The sequence below is a fragment of the Danio rerio genome, chromosome 8 (assembly GCF_052040795.2).
Source record: "Danio rerio strain M-AB ecotype USA chromosome 8, GRCz13ab, whole genome shotgun sequence".
Classification (NCBI taxonomy): Eukaryota; Metazoa; Chordata; class Actinopteri; order Cypriniformes; family Danionidae; genus Danio; species Danio rerio.
In genome coordinates, this window is record NC_141028.1 from 45,686,857 (window position 1) to 45,712,615 (window position 25,759).

At 34.5% G+C, this 25,759-nt stretch overlaps 1 protein-coding gene across 3 annotated transcripts in view; it reads left to right on the forward strand.

Annotated features, from left to right (window-relative positions):
* ggt5a (gamma-glutamyltransferase 5a) overlaps positions 1 to 25,759 on the forward strand; it is a 34,849-nt gene that overhangs the window by 1,984 nt on the left and 7,106 nt on the right. For 2 of the 3 annotated variants that reach the window (XM_087263743.1, NM_001123298.1), the window contains 7 exon segments: positions 11,207 to 11,585; positions 14,995 to 15,122; positions 15,218 to 15,313; positions 17,276 to 17,465; positions 21,581 to 21,741; positions 21,822 to 21,968; positions 25,410 to 25,540. In XM_087263743.1, the coding sequence (XP_087119869.1) occupies positions 11,416 to 11,585; positions 14,995 to 15,122; positions 15,218 to 15,313; positions 17,276 to 17,465; positions 21,581 to 21,741; positions 21,822 to 21,968; positions 25,410 to 25,540 (1,023 nt within the window). In that variant the 5' untranslated portion in view covers positions 11,207 to 11,415. 3 annotated transcript variants of the gene reach the window in all.

The following is a 25,759-nucleotide window of genomic DNA, read 5'->3' on the forward strand; positions in this document are numbered from 1 at the left end:
AGAGTCAGTTACTGTGGTAACTTACTATGTGAACCTAACCTGGTCAGGAGCAGCTTTTATTCTCTAGACTCTGAGTTTCTGTCACTCTCCTCCCTGTTTTTAAAAACGAAGCCGTATTTCTCGCCTTAGCCTTACGTTTCCACCCACCTATTTTAATGCTTATTTTGGATATGCACATAAAAAAATTTTGATGGAAATGTCATGATGGACATAACTTGTGAAAATACGCAAAAAAAAAACATTCACATAACTGAGAATAAACGTTTATTCGATAAGAAAAAATGCGATGGAAACACTTTTATTGAACTAATTCCAGTATGCGCATTAAAAAAAATTTGTTGTAAGAGATCATATGTAGATGGAAAATGTGTGTAAATGGACAAGCCATCAGGCTGAGCATACTAAATCTTTAACATCCTAAATGTTGTTTTGGTCATTCTAAAATGCCTTAACAATTACAGAGTTAGGGTTATTATGTTATTAATGACCTCCAGAGCGTCTGGAGCGTGTCAAGAGCATCTGTTCTCTGCGTCTCATGGCTTCAAACGCCCCCACGTGTTCATTGTGTATTGTTCATTGCGCATTGTCTACTGAGGCGCAAGTGCATTTATTAATTAAAGAAAAGATTGACGCAGCTTCTTGTACCGCAGTAAATTCTGTTTTTACTTTTGCTATGTGGTGCCAGTTAATCAGGAAGTGACAATTTTGTTCTCTTTAACTCGTTGGATGGAAACACTGCGTTGTTCGCACATCTTTTATGCGATAATCCAGTTTTGCACATAAATGTAATTAAAATATTTGGATGGAAACATAGCTATTCCCTACATTTCAGTCACACAAAAAACAAAGTCACTTACGAGAATGGCTTGTCCCTTTTTAATAAATAATTAGCTTAGGCCTAAATTCACTGAACTGGGACATGTACTGTAATAGATTAATGGGATTATTACTCATTCTAAAAACAGTTTTTTAGTTCTGCTTACATTCAAAATGTCATATCAACCTCTATCACTTAATCAATAAAAAAGGCAGACACACAAGTGCACTTTTAAATCTTTTAAACCCGTCAACGTGTGTAAAACTGGGAAACATAAACATCCACACAAATTTGTTGTAGACACTATGCAGTAGCCTATTTCTGTAATTTAATGCAGTTATTGAAAATGCAATTATCTGAAATAGCTTCATAATTGCAGCCAATTCCCCACTTTTTCAAGTAAAAATTTAAGAAATGTGACACATTACATTACTTATTTTATTATACTTAAATATTTAAATACTTTAAATGTAAATTAACTTGCATTAACTTGAACAGCTATTTTTTCCCACACTAACTGTTTCTGTTTCACTGTTGCAGTGGTGTTGCTTTATATGTATATGTAGATGTGTATATGGTCATATTTACCATAACTTTGCATGAGCACATTAAGTTCAGCTGGAGAAAAAAATGCTGATCTCTTTTTTCAGATGTTGCCATGGTGACTCGTAATATCTGCGCTCCATTGATAATGACTTTTTATAGTCACAGTGTGTGTGCGCGCTTAACTCTGAGTTGGTCTACTCAAAGTTGATTGACCTAACTCAGATCAGCTATTCTGAAACTGAAAACTCTTGAGTTTTTAATCTCTCGATAAATCAACTCAAAGTTCAAGTTTTAACTCTGAGTTGGTTGAACCTCCTTACTGAAACAGGCCCCTGTTCTTACGTTTACATTGACTTGTATGGAATTTACTTGCGAAAATACTTAATTCTGCGTTTGTTGTAAACCCAGCATGTGTATAGAACTTCTTTGAAAAACTGAAAGCTGGAAAAACTTTATAAAAAAAACACACATGCACATGTCTTGAGATTAACCTGTCAAGATGAAACAAGAATATATTTATAATGAGAAATCAATATATGATGCTGCAGAGAAAGTGAATGTGGACGCGGTAAACTCAGAGCTTTCCATATTTGCAGATTTGAGCCCTTTATTTGTGATAAACCTTCTTAAAATGTCTCATGAGAAAGAATACATCCTTATAATTGTTCATAGCGATAATGCATTGCCTTGCAGAGAGAGGGGACATTTGTTTTTAAAGAAATCGATACGATGGAAAGTTTTGGCAACTGCCACCAACCAGCTTCTTGTTGGTGTGCATCTCGCTAGTGCATCTGTGACCAAGACAGCGAGTGATGTATGAAGTGCCACGGTATCCAGCTCTGTGTTTGGTCGGCTGGGTTGCGCTGATGAGTGTAGGCGGAAGTGAGAGCCTCAGCGAGTGTTTACAAGTGTGGAGTCCCGTGAAGGAGCTCCAGATGGAAACTGTTGTTTTGTGTTTACCTTATGATAAAAGTTGTTGCACATCCGCTGATTCCCATCTCAAAATGAGCGAGTTTAAGACACTTTTACATTAAAGTAGCATTCAGAAAAAAACAAAACAACAGCGAAGAAACTCAGCACAGATGAACATAAACACCTACTGCCAGCTAGCGTATCTAAAGTGCTATTGCAGAGCAACACAAACAGCACACAGAAGTATAAATGCACGGCTACGTGCATTGTATGCGCTGTGGGTCATGCCGATCCTTTGATGTATAAACAAGGCTTAACTGTGGACGCAAGAGAAAGCTGTCTGAAAGGGATGCCTGGGTGCCAACTTAGATTGTATTGAAAACTGCCTAACTCACTTCAGAATTTAATGTGCACCTCGACTCTCCTGTTTTCATCAAAACTGTTTGTCAGGATTTCTATTGGCTCAACATAGATGGCCGGACTGCAGGCCAAACCTTTGGTCACTCGTGCCAATGCCAAATATTGGTTTCAATGGTGCCAGCAGCAAAAATCTGGGGCTGTGGACAATTTGAAACATGTATTGTTCGCGTATGAGTCCACTTTTACTGTCTTTCCCATATCCATGAGAGTTACGGTTGGAGAAGCCCCAAAGAAGCGTACTGTTGTTTGCCCAAATTGAAGCATGGGGGTGGATCAGTGATTGTTTGGGCTGCAATATCATGCCATTCCCTAGGCCCAAAACATGTGCTAGATGGACGCATCATTATCAAGGACTATACCAAACCATTCTGGAGGGTCATGTGCACACAATGGTTTAAACATTGTTTGAACTGAATGCCGTGCTGTGTGTCAGAATCAGTTTTATTGCCAAGTGTGCTTCACACACCCAAGGAATTTGTTTTGGGCAAAGAAGCTTCCAATGTACATAAAGTGACAACACAAAATAAATATGAAAAAAAGATAATAAACATTAAACAGAGATGCAGTTAGTCAAAAACATCTAGATGTTGAGTTGTATGTACAGATTTGTTATTAATATACAGGTTAGATGGTGCTGTGTACAAATACGAATGGAGAAAGTATTGCTAATGGAGAAAGTAGTGCTGTGTACAAGTGTGTATGAGAAACTATTGCACATGTTTATCACACAGTTAAAGAAATATTTAACTGTTCATGAGGTAGATGGCCTGAGAAAAGAAAATTTTCCTGTGTCTGGATGTTTTTGTGCTTGGTGCTCTGAAGTGCTGACCAGACGGTAATAGTTCAAACAGGAAGTGTGCTGGGTGCGAGGTGTCCAGAGTGATTTTGCGAGCCCTTTTACTCACTCTGGAAGAGTACAGTTCTTGAACTGTAGGAAGGGTAGCGTCAGTTATTCGTTCAGCAGTCCAGACTATTATCTCTAGTCTACGGAGGTCGGTTTTGGCAGCTGAGCCAAACCAGACACTGATTGAAGTGCAGAGGATGGATTGGATGACAGCTGAGTAGAACTGTACGAGCAGCTCCTGTGGCAGGTTAAACTTCCTCAGCTGACGAAGGAAGTACAGTCTTTGCTGGACTTTCTACACGATAGAGTCTATGTGAATGTCCCACTTCAGATCCTGAGAGATGGTGGTGCCCAGGAACCTGAATGACTCTAGAGCAGCCACAGTGCTGTTCACGATTGAGAGTGGGGGGAGTGCAGGGGGTTTCTCCCAAAGTCCACTATCATCTCCACTGTTTTGAGCGTGTTCTGCTCCAGGTTGTCAGGATGATAATGCACCAACACACACAGCAAGACTGGTGACAGAGTGGTTTGATGAACATGAAGATGAAGTTGAACATCTGCCATGGCCTGCACAGTCACCAGATCCTAATATTATTGAGCCACTTTAGAGTGTTTTGAAGGAGCAAGTCAGGAAACATTTTCTTCCACCAGCATCACGTAAAGACTTGGCTACTATTCTGCAAGAAGAATGACTCGAAATCCCTCTTGTCAATGTGCACATGGTGCAGGACTTGAATCTGTCATTCCCAATACAAATTGATGCTATATTGGCTGCAAAAGGAGGCCCTACACAATACTAATGAATTATTTTTCTAAAATGAGGTATCTGGAATCTGGCATCATTGGTCTGAATGAGTTTTAAAGGTGAGCTGAACAGTTTGGTCAAGAGTCATGTTGGTAATGCACACTGTGTAAACAGTTTTTAACAGGGCTTCAATAATATTGTGCAAGACTTGTTAGCGGTCGAGAAAAAACTGTAAATATGAAAACACATTACAGTCATCTACACAATAAACCGACAGAAAGCAAATCAATGTGTTTACATGTGGAGTGAAATCTGTGTAACCTAAGCTGCAAAAAGACTAATTGTGCTTTGAACATGTTGAACCCTGACAATGTGTCCAGTAGGTGGTGCTTTAAACCAAGCTGGGGTAGCACTTACAGAATACATGCAATTTGCATGTGTGTTTGAAACTGCAACATTCTGTAATGCATTGTTATTTTTTAAAGGTCATTTTGCAATTTCATCAAACAATTGTCCTACAGTGTACTTCCTTCATTTTCTCTTCAGTGACGTGCAGTCTAAACAGTCTTTAGGTTGTTGAATGTAATGATTTTGCATCTTCTTGGACATTTTTGCTTCCCCACTGTACATGTGTGCTGCATTTTGAAAGCATCTATGTGTTGAGGCTGGTCTGTATGATGCACATTTGTAATTTTTTATTTGATTCACTTCACTAGACAAAAAATAAAACAAAGCAAAAACATAAAAAGTAGTGACTGCAGGTTTGTTGAAGTACTGATACAGCACAAAAAATTTACTCAAGTAAAATAAAAATGTTTAAAAAATAAATAAATGTAAAAAATAAATAAATAAATATATATATATATATATATATATATATATATATATATATATATATATATATATATATATATATATATATATATATATATATATTCCATGTCAACAGCTCCTTTAGAAATATTACTTTCAGAATACTCATTTCCCCCACTGTAAAATCTCCATTTTCATTTTCACTTCAGAATAAAAGGCCATACACCGTGGCCATATACATCTATGTCATAGATCTCAAACTCAATTCCTGGAGGGACGCAGCTCTACACAGTTTTGCTTCAACCCTAATCAATCACAGCTGATGCAACTAATCAAGGTGTTCAACAATCTTTTGAACACTCAATTATTTGGATCAGCTGTGTTTGAATAGGGTTGCAGCAAAACGGTGCAGAGCTGCGGCCCTCAAGGAACTGAGTTTGAGATGATATATAAACACAAGAATAAAATAACAACTTTATAAGAGAAACTGATAAAATGTTATTCCCAGCCATTAGACTTTTCTGACAGGGTATTTAAGTGTCATTGTAAATGAAAAATGTATTATTATCTCCAGAGCTGACATCGAGTGACAGATGGGAAAGTATGTTGTGGGACTGCTATGAGTTAATTATAGATAGCGAAATGAAGCGTTTTTTAAATATATATTTTTAAAAAGCATGATCGTAAAACATGAACGTCATTATGAATGTATTGAAACATATGCTTGTTGTATCAATTCTTAGGAATGCCAAAAAAAAGTAAATTTGTGCATTTCCTGAGGGTAAGGGGAAGGGCTAAGGGGTAAAATTGGGATTGGGCCTTCCTCTGTACTACCAGGACAAATTGTAAGCATATAGAGGCAATAGTGCTTTATCTTATGTAGGTCATGAATTGTGAAACAACCTTCCTCATTCCATTCTCTCTAAAAGAAAATCTACATACAACATTTTTTAAGCATAGAGGCGATAGTTTTTGTTTTTCTCATGTAGGTCCTAACTTGTAAAAACAATCTTCCTCATTCCATTCTCATTGCCAAATCCCTTCAAAATTTTAAGTGAAGCTAAAATATTTTGTTTTTTAATTATAAATGGAGTAAAATGGGTTATTGTGATATGCTTGTGCTTGTGATGTGTGTTTGTGTTTTCTCTCTTTTTTTCTGTTTGTTAGTCATGTGACTAAGCACTTTGGGCAAAGCGATTTAATTTAATTAAAATGAAGCTATATAAATAAACAAACAAACATTCAGAAAAGACTATCTAAACCCTTGTGTTCTGTTGGGTATGTTTTTGTCCACTCTGGGGTTGTTTTGAGCTTTAATTTGGCCACAGCTTTTCTCTTTGAAAAACCTAGGTTTTGTCATTTATAGTGACCTAAAGTTGGACAAACAAGTAATTGCTGTGTTCAGGTCCTGTTTTTAAATTTATCTTTGCTACTAAACTCTGTAGAGGAAGTTTTCGTCCACTCTGAAGTGTTTTTAAGCCTTAATTTGTCCCCCGCTCTGTATGGCAAACTAAATGATTTGTTGGTGACAGACCTTATTTTGACATATTTCTGGGAAAATGCTTTGAAAATGTTCAAAAACACACACACTCTGGGCACTTTCACTACACTTTCATTATATTTATTTCTTATGATTTGTTGGATAAAATCTGAATAAGCATATGGAATTATAATGAACAGTGTTATGCATGCACTCTATAAATTGCTGTCACTATGTTCCGGCCGGTACTGACATTTAATCTCCAAGCTGGAATTTAGACAATGATCTCATCACTGTGATGTAGCTTCAACATTTCTTTTAAATCCGGAGGAACGAATTTGCTTGAAATATATAAGGCAAAAACAAGCAATTTTCACTTTTTAGTGAAATATGTGTGTCCTAATAGTGTTTTAGCAACGTGGGACATGTATATAGTTGAAGTCAAAATTATTAGCCCCTGTTTGATTTTTTTTTCTTTTATTTAAATATTTTCCAAATGATTTTTAAAAGAGCAAGGAACAAATAATATTTTTTCTTCTGGAGAAAGTCTTTTTTGTTTTATTTCGGCTAGGATAAAAGCCGTTTTTATTTTTTTAAACACCTTTTTAAGGTCAAAATTATTAGCCCCTTTAAGCTATATATTTTTTCGATAGTCTACAGAACAAACCATCATCATACAATAACTTGCCTAATTACCCTAACCTGCCTAGTTCACCTAATTGACCTAGTTAAGCTTTTAACTGTCACTTAAAGCTGTATAGAAGTGTCTTGAAAAATATCTAGTCAAATATTATTTACTGTCATCATGGCAAATATCAAATAAATCTGTTATTAGAAATGAGTTATTAAAACTATTATGTTTAGAAATGTGTAAAAGAAATGTTCTCTCCGTTAAACAGAAATTTGAAAAAAATAAATAAACAGGAGGGCTAATAATTCAGGGCGGCTAATAATTCCGACTTCAACTGTACATGACTGTCAACATCTCAAAAATGTGTTTTGATGTTTCGGCACCTTTTAATGATGCCAACTAATGATGAACAGTAAAATTGACATTAAATGTCCTCCTAACAGAGAAAACCACCAACAATCAAGATTGCATGATAATTGGTGTAATGGCTTTGCAATCAAAATATGTTGTTATAATGGAAGTCAATGGGCCATGAAAAAGTCAAAACCTAATGAAAGGGTAGTAAATTTGAACAATACACTTGGGTTAAATTATTGAATCATTTACTGGACATTCACTCTGAATGGATCACTTGAATCAGTGAGTTGACTCATGCATGCATTACTTCCTACACAATTACTGCACAATTCTGAGACTGAGAACATGAACAGAGTAGAATAATATGTATGTTCTGAAATTATACAAGACATTATGACATTACGGTGACTTGAATACATCAGTACTAGACTCGTTAATTGAACAATTTCAGTGCAAATCCATACTTTTTAATAGCCCCAAAAAAGTTTTTCTTTGACTGCGTTCACAATATAATGTATTCCATGGCGTAATTGATGATTGTTGATTAAATAATTGCTTTATTGACATACAGTTTGACAGTGAAAATGAATGTTGTCATTTGCATCCACATCTTTTCCATAATCAAATGTGCTAGTGTCCTTTGATGTGCTAACACATGCAAAACAGTGTTATATAGGGCCCCATTTACATATAATATTAAAAAGGGTTGTTGTCATACAATAACACACAGGGACAGTGTTAATTCACCTGTAAATAGGATCTAAAGCATTGTGAGCACCATGACCACTTCCAGATGTTCTTGAAAATGGATTCACTGTAGTTGCCTTCTATCTGGACAAACCTATACAGACCAAGCACATGGGACGTCTTGAGAGAAAGTTCATTAAAAGGTAGCCTATTGTAGTGCTTGTGCGTTGTATCAAAACATATGAGTTACTACTATAAGCACTGCCATCAGATCCATTCAGTTTTATTTATTAAATAATTCACCCTCTTTTTAAACTAATATTTTTGTCCATTTCTTAGTGAATATAGACAACAAATTGATGTAAAAACCAAGCAGATGTAGAAACTACAATGTGTCCCAGCTGAAACATGTGATCACATCAATGAAACACGCAGTGTTAATACTAAATTGAAACGGGGACTCTTGTTTGTTACTTTTTCCATTATCACACTTCTGAGCACCTCATTTTAACCATAAAACATGTTCTGTGTGAATGCCAATATCCCACCCCTGCCAGCATATGAAATGGTTGGCATATGAAATGGAACTAAGTCTTAAATCATGTGGGACCCAATGGGCGACAAACATTATATGCTGGTCCTCCCTTATGGAGCCCATGTGGTGTATAGCAGGACATTGTTCAGATGCTATATTTCAAGATATTGTCAGGTGTTTGTTCCTAAAATGTGTCATTTGTTGTGTATATTAATGGGCTAGATTTGAAACTATTTTGTAATGGAGGCTTGAGTCATTACCAGCAGACTAATGCAGTTACTAATATAGCTATGTGAGAGAAATCAATCTGCTTTGTCAAATGTGATCCGCTGTTGCTAAAACCACCTCAGATGAGCATAGTTCCCCTTTTTTAATTAATGGATTTTTATTTAAAAGTTGACATTTCCATTATGTGTGTAACATGGGCTACTTCAAAATACACGTTCACAGGGTGATGGAATCCCAGCTAACTAGTAATGGACAGCTGCCTCATAGGGGACGTGTGTGTGTTCTGATGCAAAAAAAATTTCAAGCATCTTCTTTGGACGGTAAATTAAATTATTATGGTAAATAATCAATTCTAATTTAATTCAGTTTAATTTATGTTTCTTTTTTATAGCGCTTTTACAATCTAGATTGTGTCAAATCAGCTTAACATAGAAGTTAAACTGAAACTGTCAGTCTAGTTTTCAGAGTTGAATTGACCTCTGATATTTGCATTCTGTTGTTATTTTACAGGTTTAATTAACTGATAAATTAACATTGCATTTCGGTTTAGTTTATAAATTTTAGTTTTCAACATGAGTATTCCACATTCATTCATCATTAGACTCACTAAACCCAAGAAGGAATTTGTAAAAGCAGAAAATAAAATGTTGTAAAGACTCAACATCAAAGATTTTGATATCAGATTCAGATATCAGCTTTTGTATAATGGTGAACTGTAATAGTAAAATCCTTCAGCTTAGGCCCTGAGGGTTGCCACAGTGGAATCACCGTCATATTAATATATTTGGACTAAAAAAGTATCACAACATGATTATAGTTCTTTTTTTTTGTTCCCTCTTCTCTTTCATTTGCTCTGGTTCTCTCTTTCAGTCATGTTTCTGGAACAGGTAAAACGTAGAGAGTCTTTCTGCTCACATTTTTGGTTAATGTATTCCTGTTCAGTTTCTCAATTCGCCTGTAAAAGCAAATGTTTCTGGGTTACAATTGGGTTACATGATATTTTATCATGTCCTGCACATTTAAGTCATCAGCATCATCTTCATCATCAAAAGAAAAAAAGATTAAAACTAGCACTTTCTATAAAGTTTAGTTAGTGTTAGTTTATTGTAATATGAAAATTCAGATTTTTTTTTTTTTTTGCTCCCTCGTGTCATTGCAATTAGCCTACATACAGGGCAGATTTAGTGATTTGGGGGCCCTAAGCATTTCCAGCCATAGGGCCCTATGCAGTGCTGAAATGCACCTTTTGTACTTTTAATAGTTTTAAAAATATTTTTTTTTCTTATATCACTCAATCTCCTTATTTCATTTTTTTTTATCTTAGTGCAATATTTACATTTTAAATGATTTGATTTCTTAAAATGAATTCTAAAACTAAAAAAATAATAATTAAAAAGAAAATACTGTAATTTAAAACTAAATATTTACTTGATTTAACTGCTGGATTGCTCCATGATTGGGGTGTAAGACAAATTTATATAGATGTAGTAATTATAAAATTTTATTTGATAGAAAATTACAATAGTATCTGGATACAGCCTTTATGATGCAAGCTGAGATGCATCACTCAGCGATGCAATGTCAGACACAATGCAGTCAAATGGAGCTAATGACATCACTGTGATGGGTGGGTTAGGGGTGGTGTTAAGTGAGCCCATTAAAAAGCATTGGATGCAGCTCAAATTGAATTGCACCAGGTCTGCATCCAGACCCCTCTCGAAAATGATGTTTATTCATTCATTCTCTTTTCGGCTTAGTCTCTTTTAAAATCTGGGGTTTCCACAGCGGAATGAACCACCAACTCATCCAGCATATGTTTTATGCAGCGGATGCCCTTCCAGCCGCAACCTGGGAAAAGAAAATGATGTTATTGGTGGTATAATTGAAACTTGGGGGCCTCAAAATGTCCTGGAGCCCTAAGCAGCTGCTTACTTCGCTTATTTGTTAAATTCGCCCTTCTCTAAATAAGAGGATCATTCACAAATCTATAACAAGATTACAATAGGATAACTAAAAGTTGTCATGTTTGGTAGAAATAGCTAAACTAACTTTTAACGTGATAGGAAAGTGATCCCTTCCGTCTTAGAAACAACATATGGTCTTAAAAAAAAGAAAAGAAATGAAAAAAATGGGGGAGGGGGGCGAGGGGTTGTTAGTTTCAAAGCCGGGTGGTCTGGTGGTCCATCCCATTACTCCAGTGAGATGTCTGAACAGAGAGTAAGCTAAATAGCCATTAGAGAGCTCGAAATCACCTCTTATAGCAACTCTTTCCGCAATCCAATTTAGACTCGACGACTTAATTAGGCGTTGACACTCTTGAAGGGGAGGGCAAACAGCCGCACTTCAGCTCTGCTGCAAACCGGGTGTTAAGCGGTAAAGCGAGCCGCGCCGGATTAGAGAATGGCCAAACGGAAAGAGAAAGTTTGCTTGTGTATAAGCATTCCGCTTTTATGCGCGGTTACGATTATTGTTATCATCTCCGTAGCTCACTTTAACGAAGAATGCGCGGAAGGACTTTACAAGAAAGCAGCAGTGGCAGCAGACTCGGAAACCTGCTCGAAGGTCGGACGGTGAGTTGAATATAATGAGTTATAGGCTGCATCATGCGTCTGTTCACAGCTAGTATGCTTGCCGGTGATAACAAAAAATGTTTTATTGAATTCTCAAATATCTAGTATCTAAATGTTTCACCCAGATATGCTCTATGGTGTATAATATTACGTTTTCTTGGAAAATAACAACAATAAATTCTCGTGACCTCATGTAAAAGCTGGGTCAGGTAAAACTGAGGACGTGGTTGGATAATGAGGTGAAACGTCCGGCTAAATGTACACAAAAAGTTTGAAGTGAATTAGAGGCATCTTCGCAGCCTAGTAATCCTCTTAATCGTTGGCTTCCTCGCTCTAGGAGGCATTTGTTCACAAGTCAACAACGAATGATTCAGTCCTATAACGTTAAAATAATCACTTTAAGGCTGTTTAACATGGTTAATGTTTGTAACAATGGATTATTTCTCTATAAACGACACATCTTTTGGAGGATGTGGAAACAATCTGACAAGTGCCAGACAGTATACTTTGTAATTTTCTTTATTTGGCTTTCTATAAATAGGTCTTTGAACGTGACACACCTGTCGTCAGAAATAGGCTAATCAGATCATTTATCAGTTTGTAAACGCATTGCTTAGATGGTTTCTGACGGGTTTTAAAGCGTGTTTTTAGGCTATGAGGAGGTTTTTAATAGCCTATTGTTGGGAACTCTAGGCGGTTTTCCAAACTATTTTGCGCAGGCTACATCACGTTTCACGTCTGGCAAGTTTGTCATGTTCGTTTAACGTTAAAGACAACAGTTTGGGGCCTAGCTGTTCACATGTCCGTTACAAATAAATGACCGAAAGAGTGTACTATAATGTTAAATGGTTTTTATTATATATTTTTATTTTTGTGGGTTTTACATAAGTTATAATCCAATTATGATGCCAATTGCTAGATATGACACAAATCACCTTAAAATTGTTATACATTTATGGTTTGGAACACAGATGTTTCATCTTTTATTATTATTATTATTATTATTTTATTAATATTATTTTTTAAAAAGACTTAAAGGCGGATTATAATTCATGATGTGGAAAAAAGTTACAGTTTAAAATCAATTGTAAGTTATATATAAATAAAATTTTTTTATATTTGATCTGATATTTCGCCAAATTCGTATTACATTAATAATGTTAAAAATCAAAATATAAAATCTAAGTTTAATTTTGAGACTGATATTTCTAAACAAATTTCAAAGAGAGACTTCATTGAGATTTTTTTTGGAAGGGGGGGGGGGGGGGGGGGTTGTGGGGTGGGTGTTGTACACTATCGAAGTAATTTCCATTTGTTTCCATTGTGTCCATTTCTTACTTTAAAGGAGTGCTATATTTTCCAGCAACATTGAACACTTTCAAATCTTCAACAAAAGCAATCGAAGAAAGTTTTAAATAACTGTCATTTCTGATAATAGATGACACAAATCAGCCTGATACCTTATTAATCCAACAAACATATTAAGTATTTATTTTTCAGTTTTTCTAGTTTATAGTTATAGTTTTCTAACCATAGCAGGTACATCATGTAGTAACCTTATTATTCCCTGTGCACTGTAAATGCATGAAAATGTATGTACTATGAAATAAAATTTGTGTTTGTGTTTAATATAACATTTTATAGGCTACTATAAAAACAAATGTCAGACAGGACGAATTGTGTGAACATTTTAAGCAGAATGTTATGCAAACATTTTAGTTTTATGTATATTTTATGGATGTTAAGTCTATTTTAATGTTTTTACTTTTTGTGATATTCCCAAGCTTCCATCAGTGAATTATTAACTGAGGCATATTTGAATCAGTGGGTTTTCAAATTTTGACATTAGATGCAATCTGAATCAGATCAGTCCTTTTTGAGAATAAATATGATTTGCTAACTGTTTTATCGGGTTAACTGAGTAAATCCAGCTCATTTACTAATTAAACTATCACATTTCTGAGCAAGAGGACATTTCTCCAAATCCAAATAATGAGGAATAACATTCATTCATATATTCATTCATTTTCAGCTTCATTTCGACACAGCAGAATGAACCGCCAACTTATCTAGCAAGTGTTTTACAATGTTTTGCAACCCATCACTGGGAAATGAGGAATAACATGTATTTATTTATTTATTTATTTATTTATTTATTTAAATGTAGTTGACTCAGAGTAAAAAAGTAAGATAGTATGCTTGGAAAATTCAGTGTCACAAAATTAAAATACTCTGATTAAGATTATTTAAGTATGTATTTAGGTACTGAAACCATGTATAAATACTTATTGTTCTCCATTGTTAATTAACTTTTAAACAGTTTTCCAACTTAAATAGTCATACATCTTGTATGATTTGGAACACAGAAGTCTGATATTTTATTATTATCCACAAAAATAGGCTATTATTAGCTAACTATTCAAGCTTCAATAAGGCTAAAAAACAAGTGTAAGTTTTTAGTTATAGAAAATTCACAGTTTTCACAGATTTAATATGAGATTTATATTTTGCAAAACCTGTTTTACATTTAAACTGTGAAAAACAAAGTATAAACCCTAAGTTGTGTTTTAAATTTGAGCCATATCTCAAAAACAAATAAAATCCCCAAAAGAGACTTCAGTAAGATTTTGTTTGGGTGCTGTCTGAAAATAATTTCCCCATTTGTTTCAATTAAGTACATTTCTTTTTTATTTTTTTTAATTACTATTACAATGTAACAAAATGCTGTGTATCACACAATCCCCTTATCAGTCAATGCAAATTAAAGTTAACTTAATAGCTTTTAGAATTTTAACTTGATTGAACATAAAGCAATGAAGTTATCTCTAAAAAAAATCTGCAAGAACTGTGTTGTTTCAGCTCATTTTAAATAGTTTGAACAAACAGCAAACATATTTTTGGAGTGCACTTTTGTTAGCACCACTTTACATTTTCAGATCTTCAACAACAAAAGCATGTAAACTGGCCAAAATAGGCACGTGTTAAGTGACGGGGTCCTGATAAGTGGGACAAATGCACTACTAGTAGAGATTATTGAACATCTAATTTCTTCTCGCCACCAGCAAAAGCAATCTCCTGCATTCTTTGGAAACTTACAGTACATTTTTCTACGAAGTCATTGCAGAACAACACAGATAAACAGTCACTGCTATGAATGATGCAGACGAACAGTAACATTAACAAACAAAAGAAAAGCCAAAACCCATGTTTCATATAAGTTGGGGAGAAATAGACCATACATATCAGCTTTGCAGAAATAATATCAATATTTACCATGTAATAACACATTTATAATAGCCTTCAATCCTATATCTATATCATATTTGTAGTTCTTTGCAATCAAATGACTTGAAACCTTTGTCGTAGCCCGTTTTCAGTATTTTCCTCATTCATTCTTTCTTTCTCCCAGAGATATCCTGCAGTCTGGTGGATCAGCGGTAGATGGCGCCATCGCTACTTTACTGTGCACGTCAGTCATAAACCCTCAAAGCATGGGCATCGGCGGAGGCTCTATATTCACAATACGGGAACCAAATGGTTAGGATTGTTTTACTCTAAATTCCATAGGTTCATTTCTTTCTTATTGTAATGTACGTTTGTGTTATTGTTCATCGCTATCTCTGTTTTTCTAGGAAGAGTAAGAATAATCAATGCCAGAGAGGCCATCCCGAAAAATTTCAAAACAGACCTTCTTGCCACGTGTCCAACAACAATACAGCCAATGGAAGGTGAACATGTTTTAAAGTGGATGAACTTTTGGTTTTCGCAATAACTGAAAGTGCTTGTTTCTCTCACACCTTTTTGAACTCCACATTTGCTGCTAGAGTAAATAAAGTATCTGTTTCATGAAAATCATTTGTAATAATATACCCCTAGGGGATTGCGGTATTTGGTTCGATAAATATAAACCATAATTCATTATAAAGGACATACCTGCTCATTTTCAGTTTGCATTTCTCATTTTCATATTCAGTGTTGGGTAAGTTACTTCAAAAAAGTAAATGGAAAAAAATAACATCATTAAAACTGTATTTAACTAATTTTAAATGACTTTATTTGAAAAGTGACTCAATTACTCAGTAAGTAATTTAATTACTTAATGGTTCTTAAAATATCTGTAAATCTCAACACATAGAAAATAGAAATTAAACATTTAATTTGAGACAAACGGAAACTATTTGGTTTTAAAGCAACATTTAAAAACTTTGAAACATTTCCAATTTAAGACACTAAATTTCATACCATATCTTTATTTATTCCTTATTTTATAGTTTTATTTAGAGAAGCAGATCAATTGTGTACATATTTACTGTATACATATTTCTTTGTTATTCATATATTTTGCACAATAACCCAATTTTGTTCAACTAACGTTCTGTAGTTGAACATAATTGGGTAATTATGCACAATATATGAATAACTAAAATATATACACTGTCTGACAAAAGTCTTGTCGTCAATCCCAGTTGTAAGAGCAACAAATAATACTTGACTTCCGGTTCATTATTTAGAAAAGTGGCAGAACATAGATTTTTCTGATGAATCATCACAAGTTCTGCTGAAGACCTGCATGGACCCAAGATTCTCACTGAAATCAGTCAAGTTTGGTGAAGGAAAAAAAACATGGTTTGGGGTTACATTCAGCATGGAGGTGTGCAAGAGATCTGCAGAGTTGAATGCAACATCAACAGCCTGAGGTATCGAGACATATGTGCTGCCCATTACATTACAAACCAGAGGAGAGGGCAAATTCTTCAGCAGGACAGCGCTCCTTCTCATACTTCAGTCTCAAAGTCAAAGTTCCTGAAAGCAAATAACATCAAGGTGCTCCAGGATTGGACAGCTCAGTCACCAGACATGAACATTATTGAGCATGTCTGGGGTAAGATGAAGAATGAGGAAGCTGAATCCAAAGATTCTTGAACTCTACAAGTCCTGCAAGATCACTTTTTTTGCCATTCCAGATGACTTTATTGATAAGGTATTTAAGTCATTGCAGAGATGAATGGATGCAGTACTCCAAGCTCATGGGAGTCAAACACAATATTAATTCATTCTCCTCTGCACCAAGACTTTAAATTTGATACTGTACATTATTTTTGTTTAGTGACAAGACTTTTTTTTTATAAGCAAAGTCAGACCAATCTGTCCTAATTTTAAAATTAAAAATCAAGTTCATGATCATATTTTATTTTGATAAAATAAGCGTAATCTAGAGGCCTTTGCCTTTCATATAAGCCACCTCTGATACCAAATGCTCAACCAGAAGTCAAGTTATTTGGTGTTCTTAAAACTTAGTTAGGTGACAAGACTTTTGTCAGGTAGTGTACAGTAATATGCACACAGTTATTCTGCTTTTCTGATTATATACCTTATATCTTTATGAATTACTTTCTCAATTATTTTTTTTCTTAATCATGTGCAATCTCCCCAATTAAATGTAACCTTGTTTAGTTAAAAAATATAGTTATTCTGCAAAAAAAAATTGTATAACAAAAAATGACAATCTGTTTCTCTAAATTGATTCATACACATTAAATAAATTACCTAAATTAAGCCTTATCCCTTACTTTGCATTTTTAGCAGAAAGCTAATTTAAGTAATTAGTTACTTTGTAAATATATACACCAAACACTGCACATAGTGTACTTATCGCACATATGATAACTATAGATTTTCTCTCTCTATAGGTGCCCATTGGATCGGTGTCCCAGGAGATATTCGTGGCTATGAGCGAGCACACAGACTATATGGACGTCTCCCTTGGGCCAGTTTATTTCAGCCTACCATCAATATGGCTAGAGAGGGCATTCGCATTCCCTATATGCTCTCTCGGTTTTTGCCACTTGTCCTAAAGGAGAAGCCAGAATCACCACTACGGTAAGGCATGTTCTTACTTTTAAGCTCATAGTTATAAGTGCTCTGTTATGGTTTTTAAATATCATTTGATTTTGTCACAATTGGTTTACATAATAGTTGGCAGTTCATTCCGCTATGGCGACCCCTGATAAATAAGGGACTGAGCCGAAGGAAGATGAATAATTGTAAGATTAAAAAGCTACTGAAATGGTTCACTTCAGTCTTTCTAAACTTGTCCTTTCCTTGAGGATACTCTGTTGTGGTTGTTAACATGGCCCAGCTTGTTGTGATTGCTCTACCGCTGACAGCACGTGTCGGAAAACACTCATTACTATATCTGAATATCAGTTCCAGATACTTCCTCTGCACTTGTAAACACTGTGATGCGAAACGATAGTGTTGTGTTTATGTATCAATTAGAGTCCTAAGTTGGAAGCGAGTGCAAATTAGACTTGCTTTTGCAGCACAGAAAACACTGTTTTCTCAACAACGTCAACATGACCCAAATTCTTTCAGACTTCAGCTACATCTACAGTGTTTTGAAGTTTAGCTCTGGCTATATCATGCTATTAGAGCAGTGCTTTACAAAATAACCAAGGCACTTCAACCAAAAAAAACTTAATTTTCTTTTGACAATATAGTGATCGAAATTATAATTTAGCAAAAAAAAAAAAATCAAGTCAAAATTATTCACCCACCTGTAAATTTGTTTTTCTTTTTCAAATATTTACCAAATGAGGTTTAACAGAGCAATACATTTTTCACAGTATTTCCTATCATGTTTTTTCTTCTGGAGAAAGTCCTATTTGTTTTATTTTGTCTAGAATAAATGCCGTTTTTGTACTTAAAAAAAAAAAAAAATTTAATATTTTTACTATTAGCCCCTTTAAGCTATATTATTTTCCAGTGGTCTACAGGACAAACTATAGTTATTAAAATAGTTTAGTTATTTAACTATAATTATTTAAAATAAATATTATTAAAATTAATATGTTTGTAAATGTGCTACAATTCTTCTTTCCATTAAATCACAATTAGAGAAAAATATAAACAGTAGGCTAATAATTCAGGAGGGTTAATAATTCAGCTGTACTTCAGCTACTACTATTCAGACTTCAGCTGTACATCTAAAGTTCTGCTGTAAAAGATTACAGCAGTCAAAATAAGTAGTGTGTGTAGAGGCCCTAACTTTGGCCAGAGGTTTTTATCACTCTCTCACAGACATCAGAAATCTTGAGCAGCTTTTCTTCAATCTCTACTAGTGACTGTAATGTATTCTTAGCTGTAAATTTGTGACCAAGGTTTTGGCTTTCTGGTCATGTCATTAATTTGTTTGGCTAAAATGAACTACTTTACGATAAAGGAAACCTTTGTGTAACAGAGTTCATTGTCATGCATGTAATTTGCTGGCTGATTGGGAAATAAACACAAATACGGATGTACTGTATTATGTTTTTTTATTTTTTTATCAGAGTCAAATAAATTAAACTGGATTTCATCTCTTAAGTACATTTTGGTCCAGTTCGTCCTCACATCATACTCTGAACTTGAAAAGAAATTCTGGCTGATTGTCTGCAGAAATTGTCCACATTATTGTGTCCTCTTGTGCATTTGTCTTTTGTGGACGACCAGCAGTTTGGGGGACATCAGGTTCTTTCGCTGTGGCTGAAAGGTGATAGGTCATTAAAGGCAGTGTTTCAGATTCCTTGATACTTAAAATTAATACTTACTGATTCTATGGTGTCTTTCTCAAAATGTGCATCAATATATGTCACATTTTTTGTATTTGTTTACTGTGATAACCTACACAATATTACAAATCTTAAATTCTTAATTTTTACATCTTGACCCTATAAAACCTACTGCATCATATTTTAGACAAAAAGGACTGTATATTATCAAAGTTGACAAACCTTTGTTAAAAAGGCTTCAACAATAGCATTATAAGAATCATGCTAAAATATATTAATGAAAATATGATGTATTTATTTATTTTTGTTGTATTTATATTGATTTATATGATTTTTTTGTTCAGTCAATCAGATTTGTAGGCCCACTGCACTGTGTTTTGCCCAGCATAAAATTACAGAGCTTTCATTTTTGACAATTTAATGTCAACTATCTAAAGACAAATTATTGAGAGATTTAGAGCAATACATTCTATTTACAGTGGGGGAAATAAGTATTCAACACGTCACTGTTTTTTTTTTCTTCAGAAAACATATTTATAAAGGCACTGTTGACATGAAATGTTCACTGGATGTTGGTAACAACTAAGGGTGTCACGATCCTCCAAATCCTCAATTCGATTACATTTTCGATTCTAAAGGCACGATTCGATTCGATTTTCGATCATGAATAATTAATTAATTAATTAATGACCAATTAATTATTTGTAGCCTACCGTTTAAACTACCTGACCTGCATGGCCTTTGTTTTACCCATAAACAAATCATACAGTAAATGAAAAAAGGCAAGATACACACATAATTACCACCTGTCAATCACTCTTTCTGCAGGACTCGTGACTAGGCAGTGATCTGTGTCGTTATAATGGCGTCGGTAAAAAAGACGCACAACCAACAGGAACCAGCCAACAGTATCTGAGGTGTTCGCTAAAATGACTAAGTACAAGTGAGTGAAAGATTGAAGCAGTCCTCTGACTGCCTGGAGCTGCTGTCTCGAGCGCATGGCTGTGTGTGCGTCTGTGTGGTCACGTGATGTGCATTTTCAGAGGTAGAGAGGAAGGAGGGCTGCTCAGAAATGCTACACGCCACTGTGGATGTCAAATCGTTGTCGTTCTAAAATTTCATTTAAAAACAAAGACAGTGTAAACAGGGCCTAAGTGTGTACTTTTCGCGAGCGGATTTGCAATGGGGGCGGGCGGAGGATCGCGATGCCGGTGTTGTCTATCGGATGAACCGTACGTAATACGTACATAGCAGAGCTTGCGAAACTGTGTTTTTTTGTCGACAACACAAACATTGTCAACATAACTCACTGGAAATCCAAAATGCTTCCACACCGACGACTTCATTTAAAGAGGAGAGGGTTTAAGTTCTGTCGACGGGTCTCCTGCTTCTGCAGTTTAACAAGCACTTCAACAAGCCTGTTTTTTTCCCGCTTGGCAAGCCAAGCTGACGTGACATGAGCGCGTGGCAGCATCGACGATTCTATTTTTTGATTCGATAATCGAAATTAAATTTATGTGTAATAAAATGTAATGACACAGGAAAAAGTACTGTACACATGAAAAAAAGGAGGTGTAGAAGGGCAGTGATAGCCCAGACAGCTGCTGAAATCTCTCAGTAGTTTTTCAGTAACCTTTTGCTCTTCCTCTTTGTAAATGAACATCAGCTGCTTCGGTCCAACATCTACATTCGCAGGATGATTAGGATGAAACCAAAGTGGACATTTTAGCAAGATAAAGATCCAAAACACACCAAGGAACGGCTCAGCCAATCACCTGACTTGATTCCAATATAAAATACAAATTAAAGATCAGATTTGTTAGGCGAAACCCACAGAACAATCAAGATATTTGCACTCTGTTGAAGTCATTCTCTATATTAGAGGTGTCTTTAAGCTGCCATGACCAAAAAAGCCTTTATTTATAGTATTAAATACATTTCAGTAGTTCAGTACTTCCATTGTTATTACACAAAACTCATTTTTCAGATTAAAGTTTTGTTAATTTTTTTATGTTTGTATTGTTTGGGATTTACCGAAATCTGATTCAATTCCATGTCAACAGCTCCTTTAGAAATATTTTTCCCAGGAAAAAAAAAAAAAAAACATGTCATGTTAAATACTTGGACCTGGATCTGGTTCATATTTTTCATGTAAATAAGTTAAATAACATAAGGCTGGCTATTTTATTTGTTAATTAAAATAACTAATTGTATATCTGTTCTGTTGGGGAAGAATGTGGGGAAGCCATTGGGGGAGTGGGGAGTAGTATATATTTTTTTCCAAATACCTTATTTCAGGTATTTTTAATACATTGCTTTAGAATATTTTTAACTTTTAACATGGTTAAAGACTTCTCTTTTACTCAAAAACTTGAAAAATATGTCTACATTTATGAAATGGCAAATTGCTCTCTAATTTAGATCTACAATGTGTTTGTTTTACAGCCAGTTATTCCAGAATGAAAAAGGAGAGCTTCTGAAAGAGGGGGACATAGTGAAATTTAACAAACTAGCAGATACGCTTGAGATCATCGCAAAGCACGGAGCAGACGCTTTATACACTGGTGACATCGCCAAAGACCTTGTTAGTGACATACAGGCTGCAGGTGATTTTAAACGTCACTCCACATTTCTGAATGTAAAAAGCCTGTAGAGGTAAATGAATCACACTTTGTGTTGTTTTTAGGTGGAACGGTTTCTCTGGAGGACCTGAATTCGTTCAGGGCATCTGAATCAGATGCTTGGGAAGTCAATCTGGGAGACTATGACATGTACTTTCCTCCACCGCCAGCAGGAGGAGCGATACTTAGCTTCGTACTCAACACCATGCTAGGTGGGAAAAACTATTTTTATTTAATAGTAGTTGCTTATCCTTACTTATCCTGAATCAGCTGTGCTTTAGATATGAACGACTTAACCATGTGGACTACCATTTAAAAGTATGGGGTTGGTAAAACTTGCCATGTTTTTGTGTAGTCACTAATGCTTAACATTTGCTAAATTTTTAGGATCAAAAATACAGTAAATATTTAATGTATTTCATACATTCTTTTGATCTCAAAGTAGAGTTTTTAGCATCATTACTATTGGTTTCTGTGTGTAAGTTTAAATGGAAACTGATTATCCAATTTTAATACAATTAATACAATACTCCTGTAAACAGCGATTTTTGATTAATTTAATCCTATTAAGGTCATAATCGAACTGAACAGAAATTGAATTAAGACGTGAAGTATGCCGATTTTAGTATCATTATGAAAGTGCGGCACAGACATTGAAAACAACTTAATCAAGCTGTTATCATTGTGTAAGATTTTTGCCACATTTTGCGTCAGGATAGCCCATACACACATGACTGTTTGACACAATTCTCTGCACCTATTAAGTCAGAGAGGGACCACAGACACTTGCATCCAGAAATGTGGAGTTTTTTTGCCCCTCCGGCGAGCGGTATCAAATATAGATAGCATGGTGTCACAATGACATTAATTGAATTATGTGCTATACCATGTAAAATGGGATCATAAAAGGAACATTCAAAAAGCAACTCATGTAAACACCTTAAACATATTATTGTCTTATTCAGATTAAGGCAAATAATTTAATTTACTGATATCCATGTATATGTTGTCACTGTCACATGATTCTAGAAAAAAAACATTTAAATGTGGTAGTTTGCTGCTCATTTAAAACATTTCAGCTGTAAAAGCATCCGTTTGTCATCATATTTAGGAGGAAATCATTATAGAATTCCTTAGAGTTTTTTTATTATTATTAAAGGGACTTTTCAATAAAAAATTCTGTCATCATTTAAAACACCTTTCACTTGTTCCAAACCATCATGAGTTTCTTCATTCAGTTGAACACAAAAGAAGATATTTTGAAGAAAGTTAGAATCCTGTAACCATTGAGACCCATAGTATTTGTTTTATCTAGTAGGGATGTTAATGGTTACCAGTTTTTAACTTTCTTCAAAATATCTTCTTTCATGTTCAAAATTCACAAAACTGAAAATAAATAAAATGAATCAAACAAAAAATATTTTATTTGTGAATGAATCACACAACGAGTCTGAGATGAAGGACCAAGAGCTCATTTTCTAGTCACTAATGTTGTCTGTCAGTTAATTTGAAAATAAAGTATTAGGCTACAAAGAGTAAAATATATAATTTATTAATTAATACAGATTATGAAAGGTACTGTTCTTAATAAAATAATCAACCTCTAATTAAGAAATACGTTGTCTTGCCTTTGCTGCTGGACTGCATGCAGAACTCCAATTGTGGTCTTTCTCTCCTGGTTGATGCTGATGATGTCACGTATGAGGCCAAGCTATTTTGTTTACAACTAATTTCACTTGATTTTAAAATTTTATACAGTTGAAGTCAGAATTATTACCCCTCCTGAATTATTAACCCCACTGTTTATTTTTTCCCCCAATTTCAGTTTAACGGAGAGGAGATTTTTTTAAACACATTTCTAAACATAATAGTTTTAATAACTCATTTCTATTAACTGATTTTTGTTTTATCTTTGCCATGATGACAGTACATAATGTTTGACTAGACATTTTTCAAGACACTTCTATACAGCTTAAAGTGACATTTAAATGCTTAACTAGGTTAATTAGGTTAACAAGGCAGGTCAGGGTAATTAGGCAAGTTATTGTATAACGATGGTTTGTTCTGTAGACTATCGAAAGAAAATATAGTTTAAAGGGGCTAATAATTTTGACTTTAAAATGGTTTAAAAAAAATAAAAACTAGCAAATATAAAACAAACAAGACTTTCTTTAGAAGAAAAGATATTATCACACATACTGTGAAAATTTCCTTGCTCTGTTAAACATAATTTGGGAAATAGTTAAAAAAGAAAAAAATATTCAAAGGGGGGCTAATAATTCTGACTTCAACAGTATATACAGTACACACACACACTGTATATGTGAGCAATATCATGCTCATGGTACTGCGTTATGGCTATGTACAATGTTACTGTGCACACATTACAGCAGTGCTGATGTACAGCCATATTGCAATGCTACGAGTGTCATATGTTTATACAATGCAATCAACAGCATAATCGTGTATAAAAATTTTAATTAATGCAAAGATTATCAAAAACCCTTTTTTGCATGGACCTACAGTACTTTCTTTCACTATGCATTCACATTTGCAGCTGACCATCTGAAAAGCCATTGCTAATTAAAAAATGTCACTTAAGAAATAGATTTGAATTATTCTCTTGCAGAAAGTATTGTAATGTAATGTTGTAGTGTTGACAAAAAAGATCTCTTATACAGATCAAGATTATAAGGCTAAACGAGTTCTCGTGTATTTTTCTGCTGCATCCAGGTATTCACAAACATTAACCCCATAAAAACCAAAGCAAAGCAAACACAACTAGATTACTGAAGTACAAATACAGTAATACAAAACACTTTCATTTTTTTTATTAAATATCCTGTTCTGATATAATATCCTGTTCTGTAGTGATTAGTTCAGCTGTGGTTTAAAATATCTGCTGAGAAAAACATTTATTTATGTTTATTATTACAATTAGTTTATGATTATTATATTGTCTGTCACCATTTTATGGTGGAGCAATGTAACGCCACCTTGCTAATCACTGTTGCTCCAATATTGTGGTTTGTAATACAAAGCATTTTGATCAAGTATCACTACAATTTTAATCAAATGTCATGTATTGAACAACACAATTTAATAAACTATTATATACAGATGCTAAGTCTGTCAAAGCAATAATGACCAAGTTTTCATTTAGGATAATATACATTAAGCTGTAAAATAAATAAAACTTAACATTGCGGTCAAATCTATTTGCTCTATAAGTGCCCATGAAAGGCTACTGACGCATTGGAAGTCCCATCTACAAAATCATCAACACATTTTCAAATAGGCACTATGCTTATAAATAAACTGCATATTTGCAGTCTAAATAACTACATTCTTGCCTAAAACAGTATCAATTGACAATATTTTGTCCACAGCCACAGTATTTTTACAAACTATAGTGAGTTTAGTCCTAAACAGAGGTAAATAGACTGGATAAGTTTTGATACTGGCAGAATATCGCATGGCTATCAGATTTGAGCACCAGAAAGAACTGTTGTATATGTATATTTATGCATTTTTTTTTTCAACATTTTCATTGACTTTTATTACTGCATATTAACAGTTAGCTAGTTGCCCAATCTCAAACATTTCTGTTGATTTTAAACTACAGCCCTGATTAATTTCTCTGTGTTTCTCAGGTTTCAATCTAAGTTCCGCATCTCTGGAGGGGGACGAGAAGGTTTTAACATTCCAGCGTTACGTAGAAACCTGTAAATTTGCCAATGGCCTTAAAAAGTTCATGAAGGATCCCAACTTTGCCTCTCAAACGGTAGGCCCCCTATAGGAAATAGTTTGTTTTACATATTAATTGTATATGTTTAGAAAGGATAGCATTGGTCAGACTGTACTTTGATAACTCAACAGAAACATTACAGTCATTACGCTCTCTGGAGGCAGTGGTGTAATGTGCTGTAATGACTTAAGTGCTGTTTTCTGGGCGATCATTACTGCAGGCAGTAAAGTACAGCACTGCAACACTGCCATTATT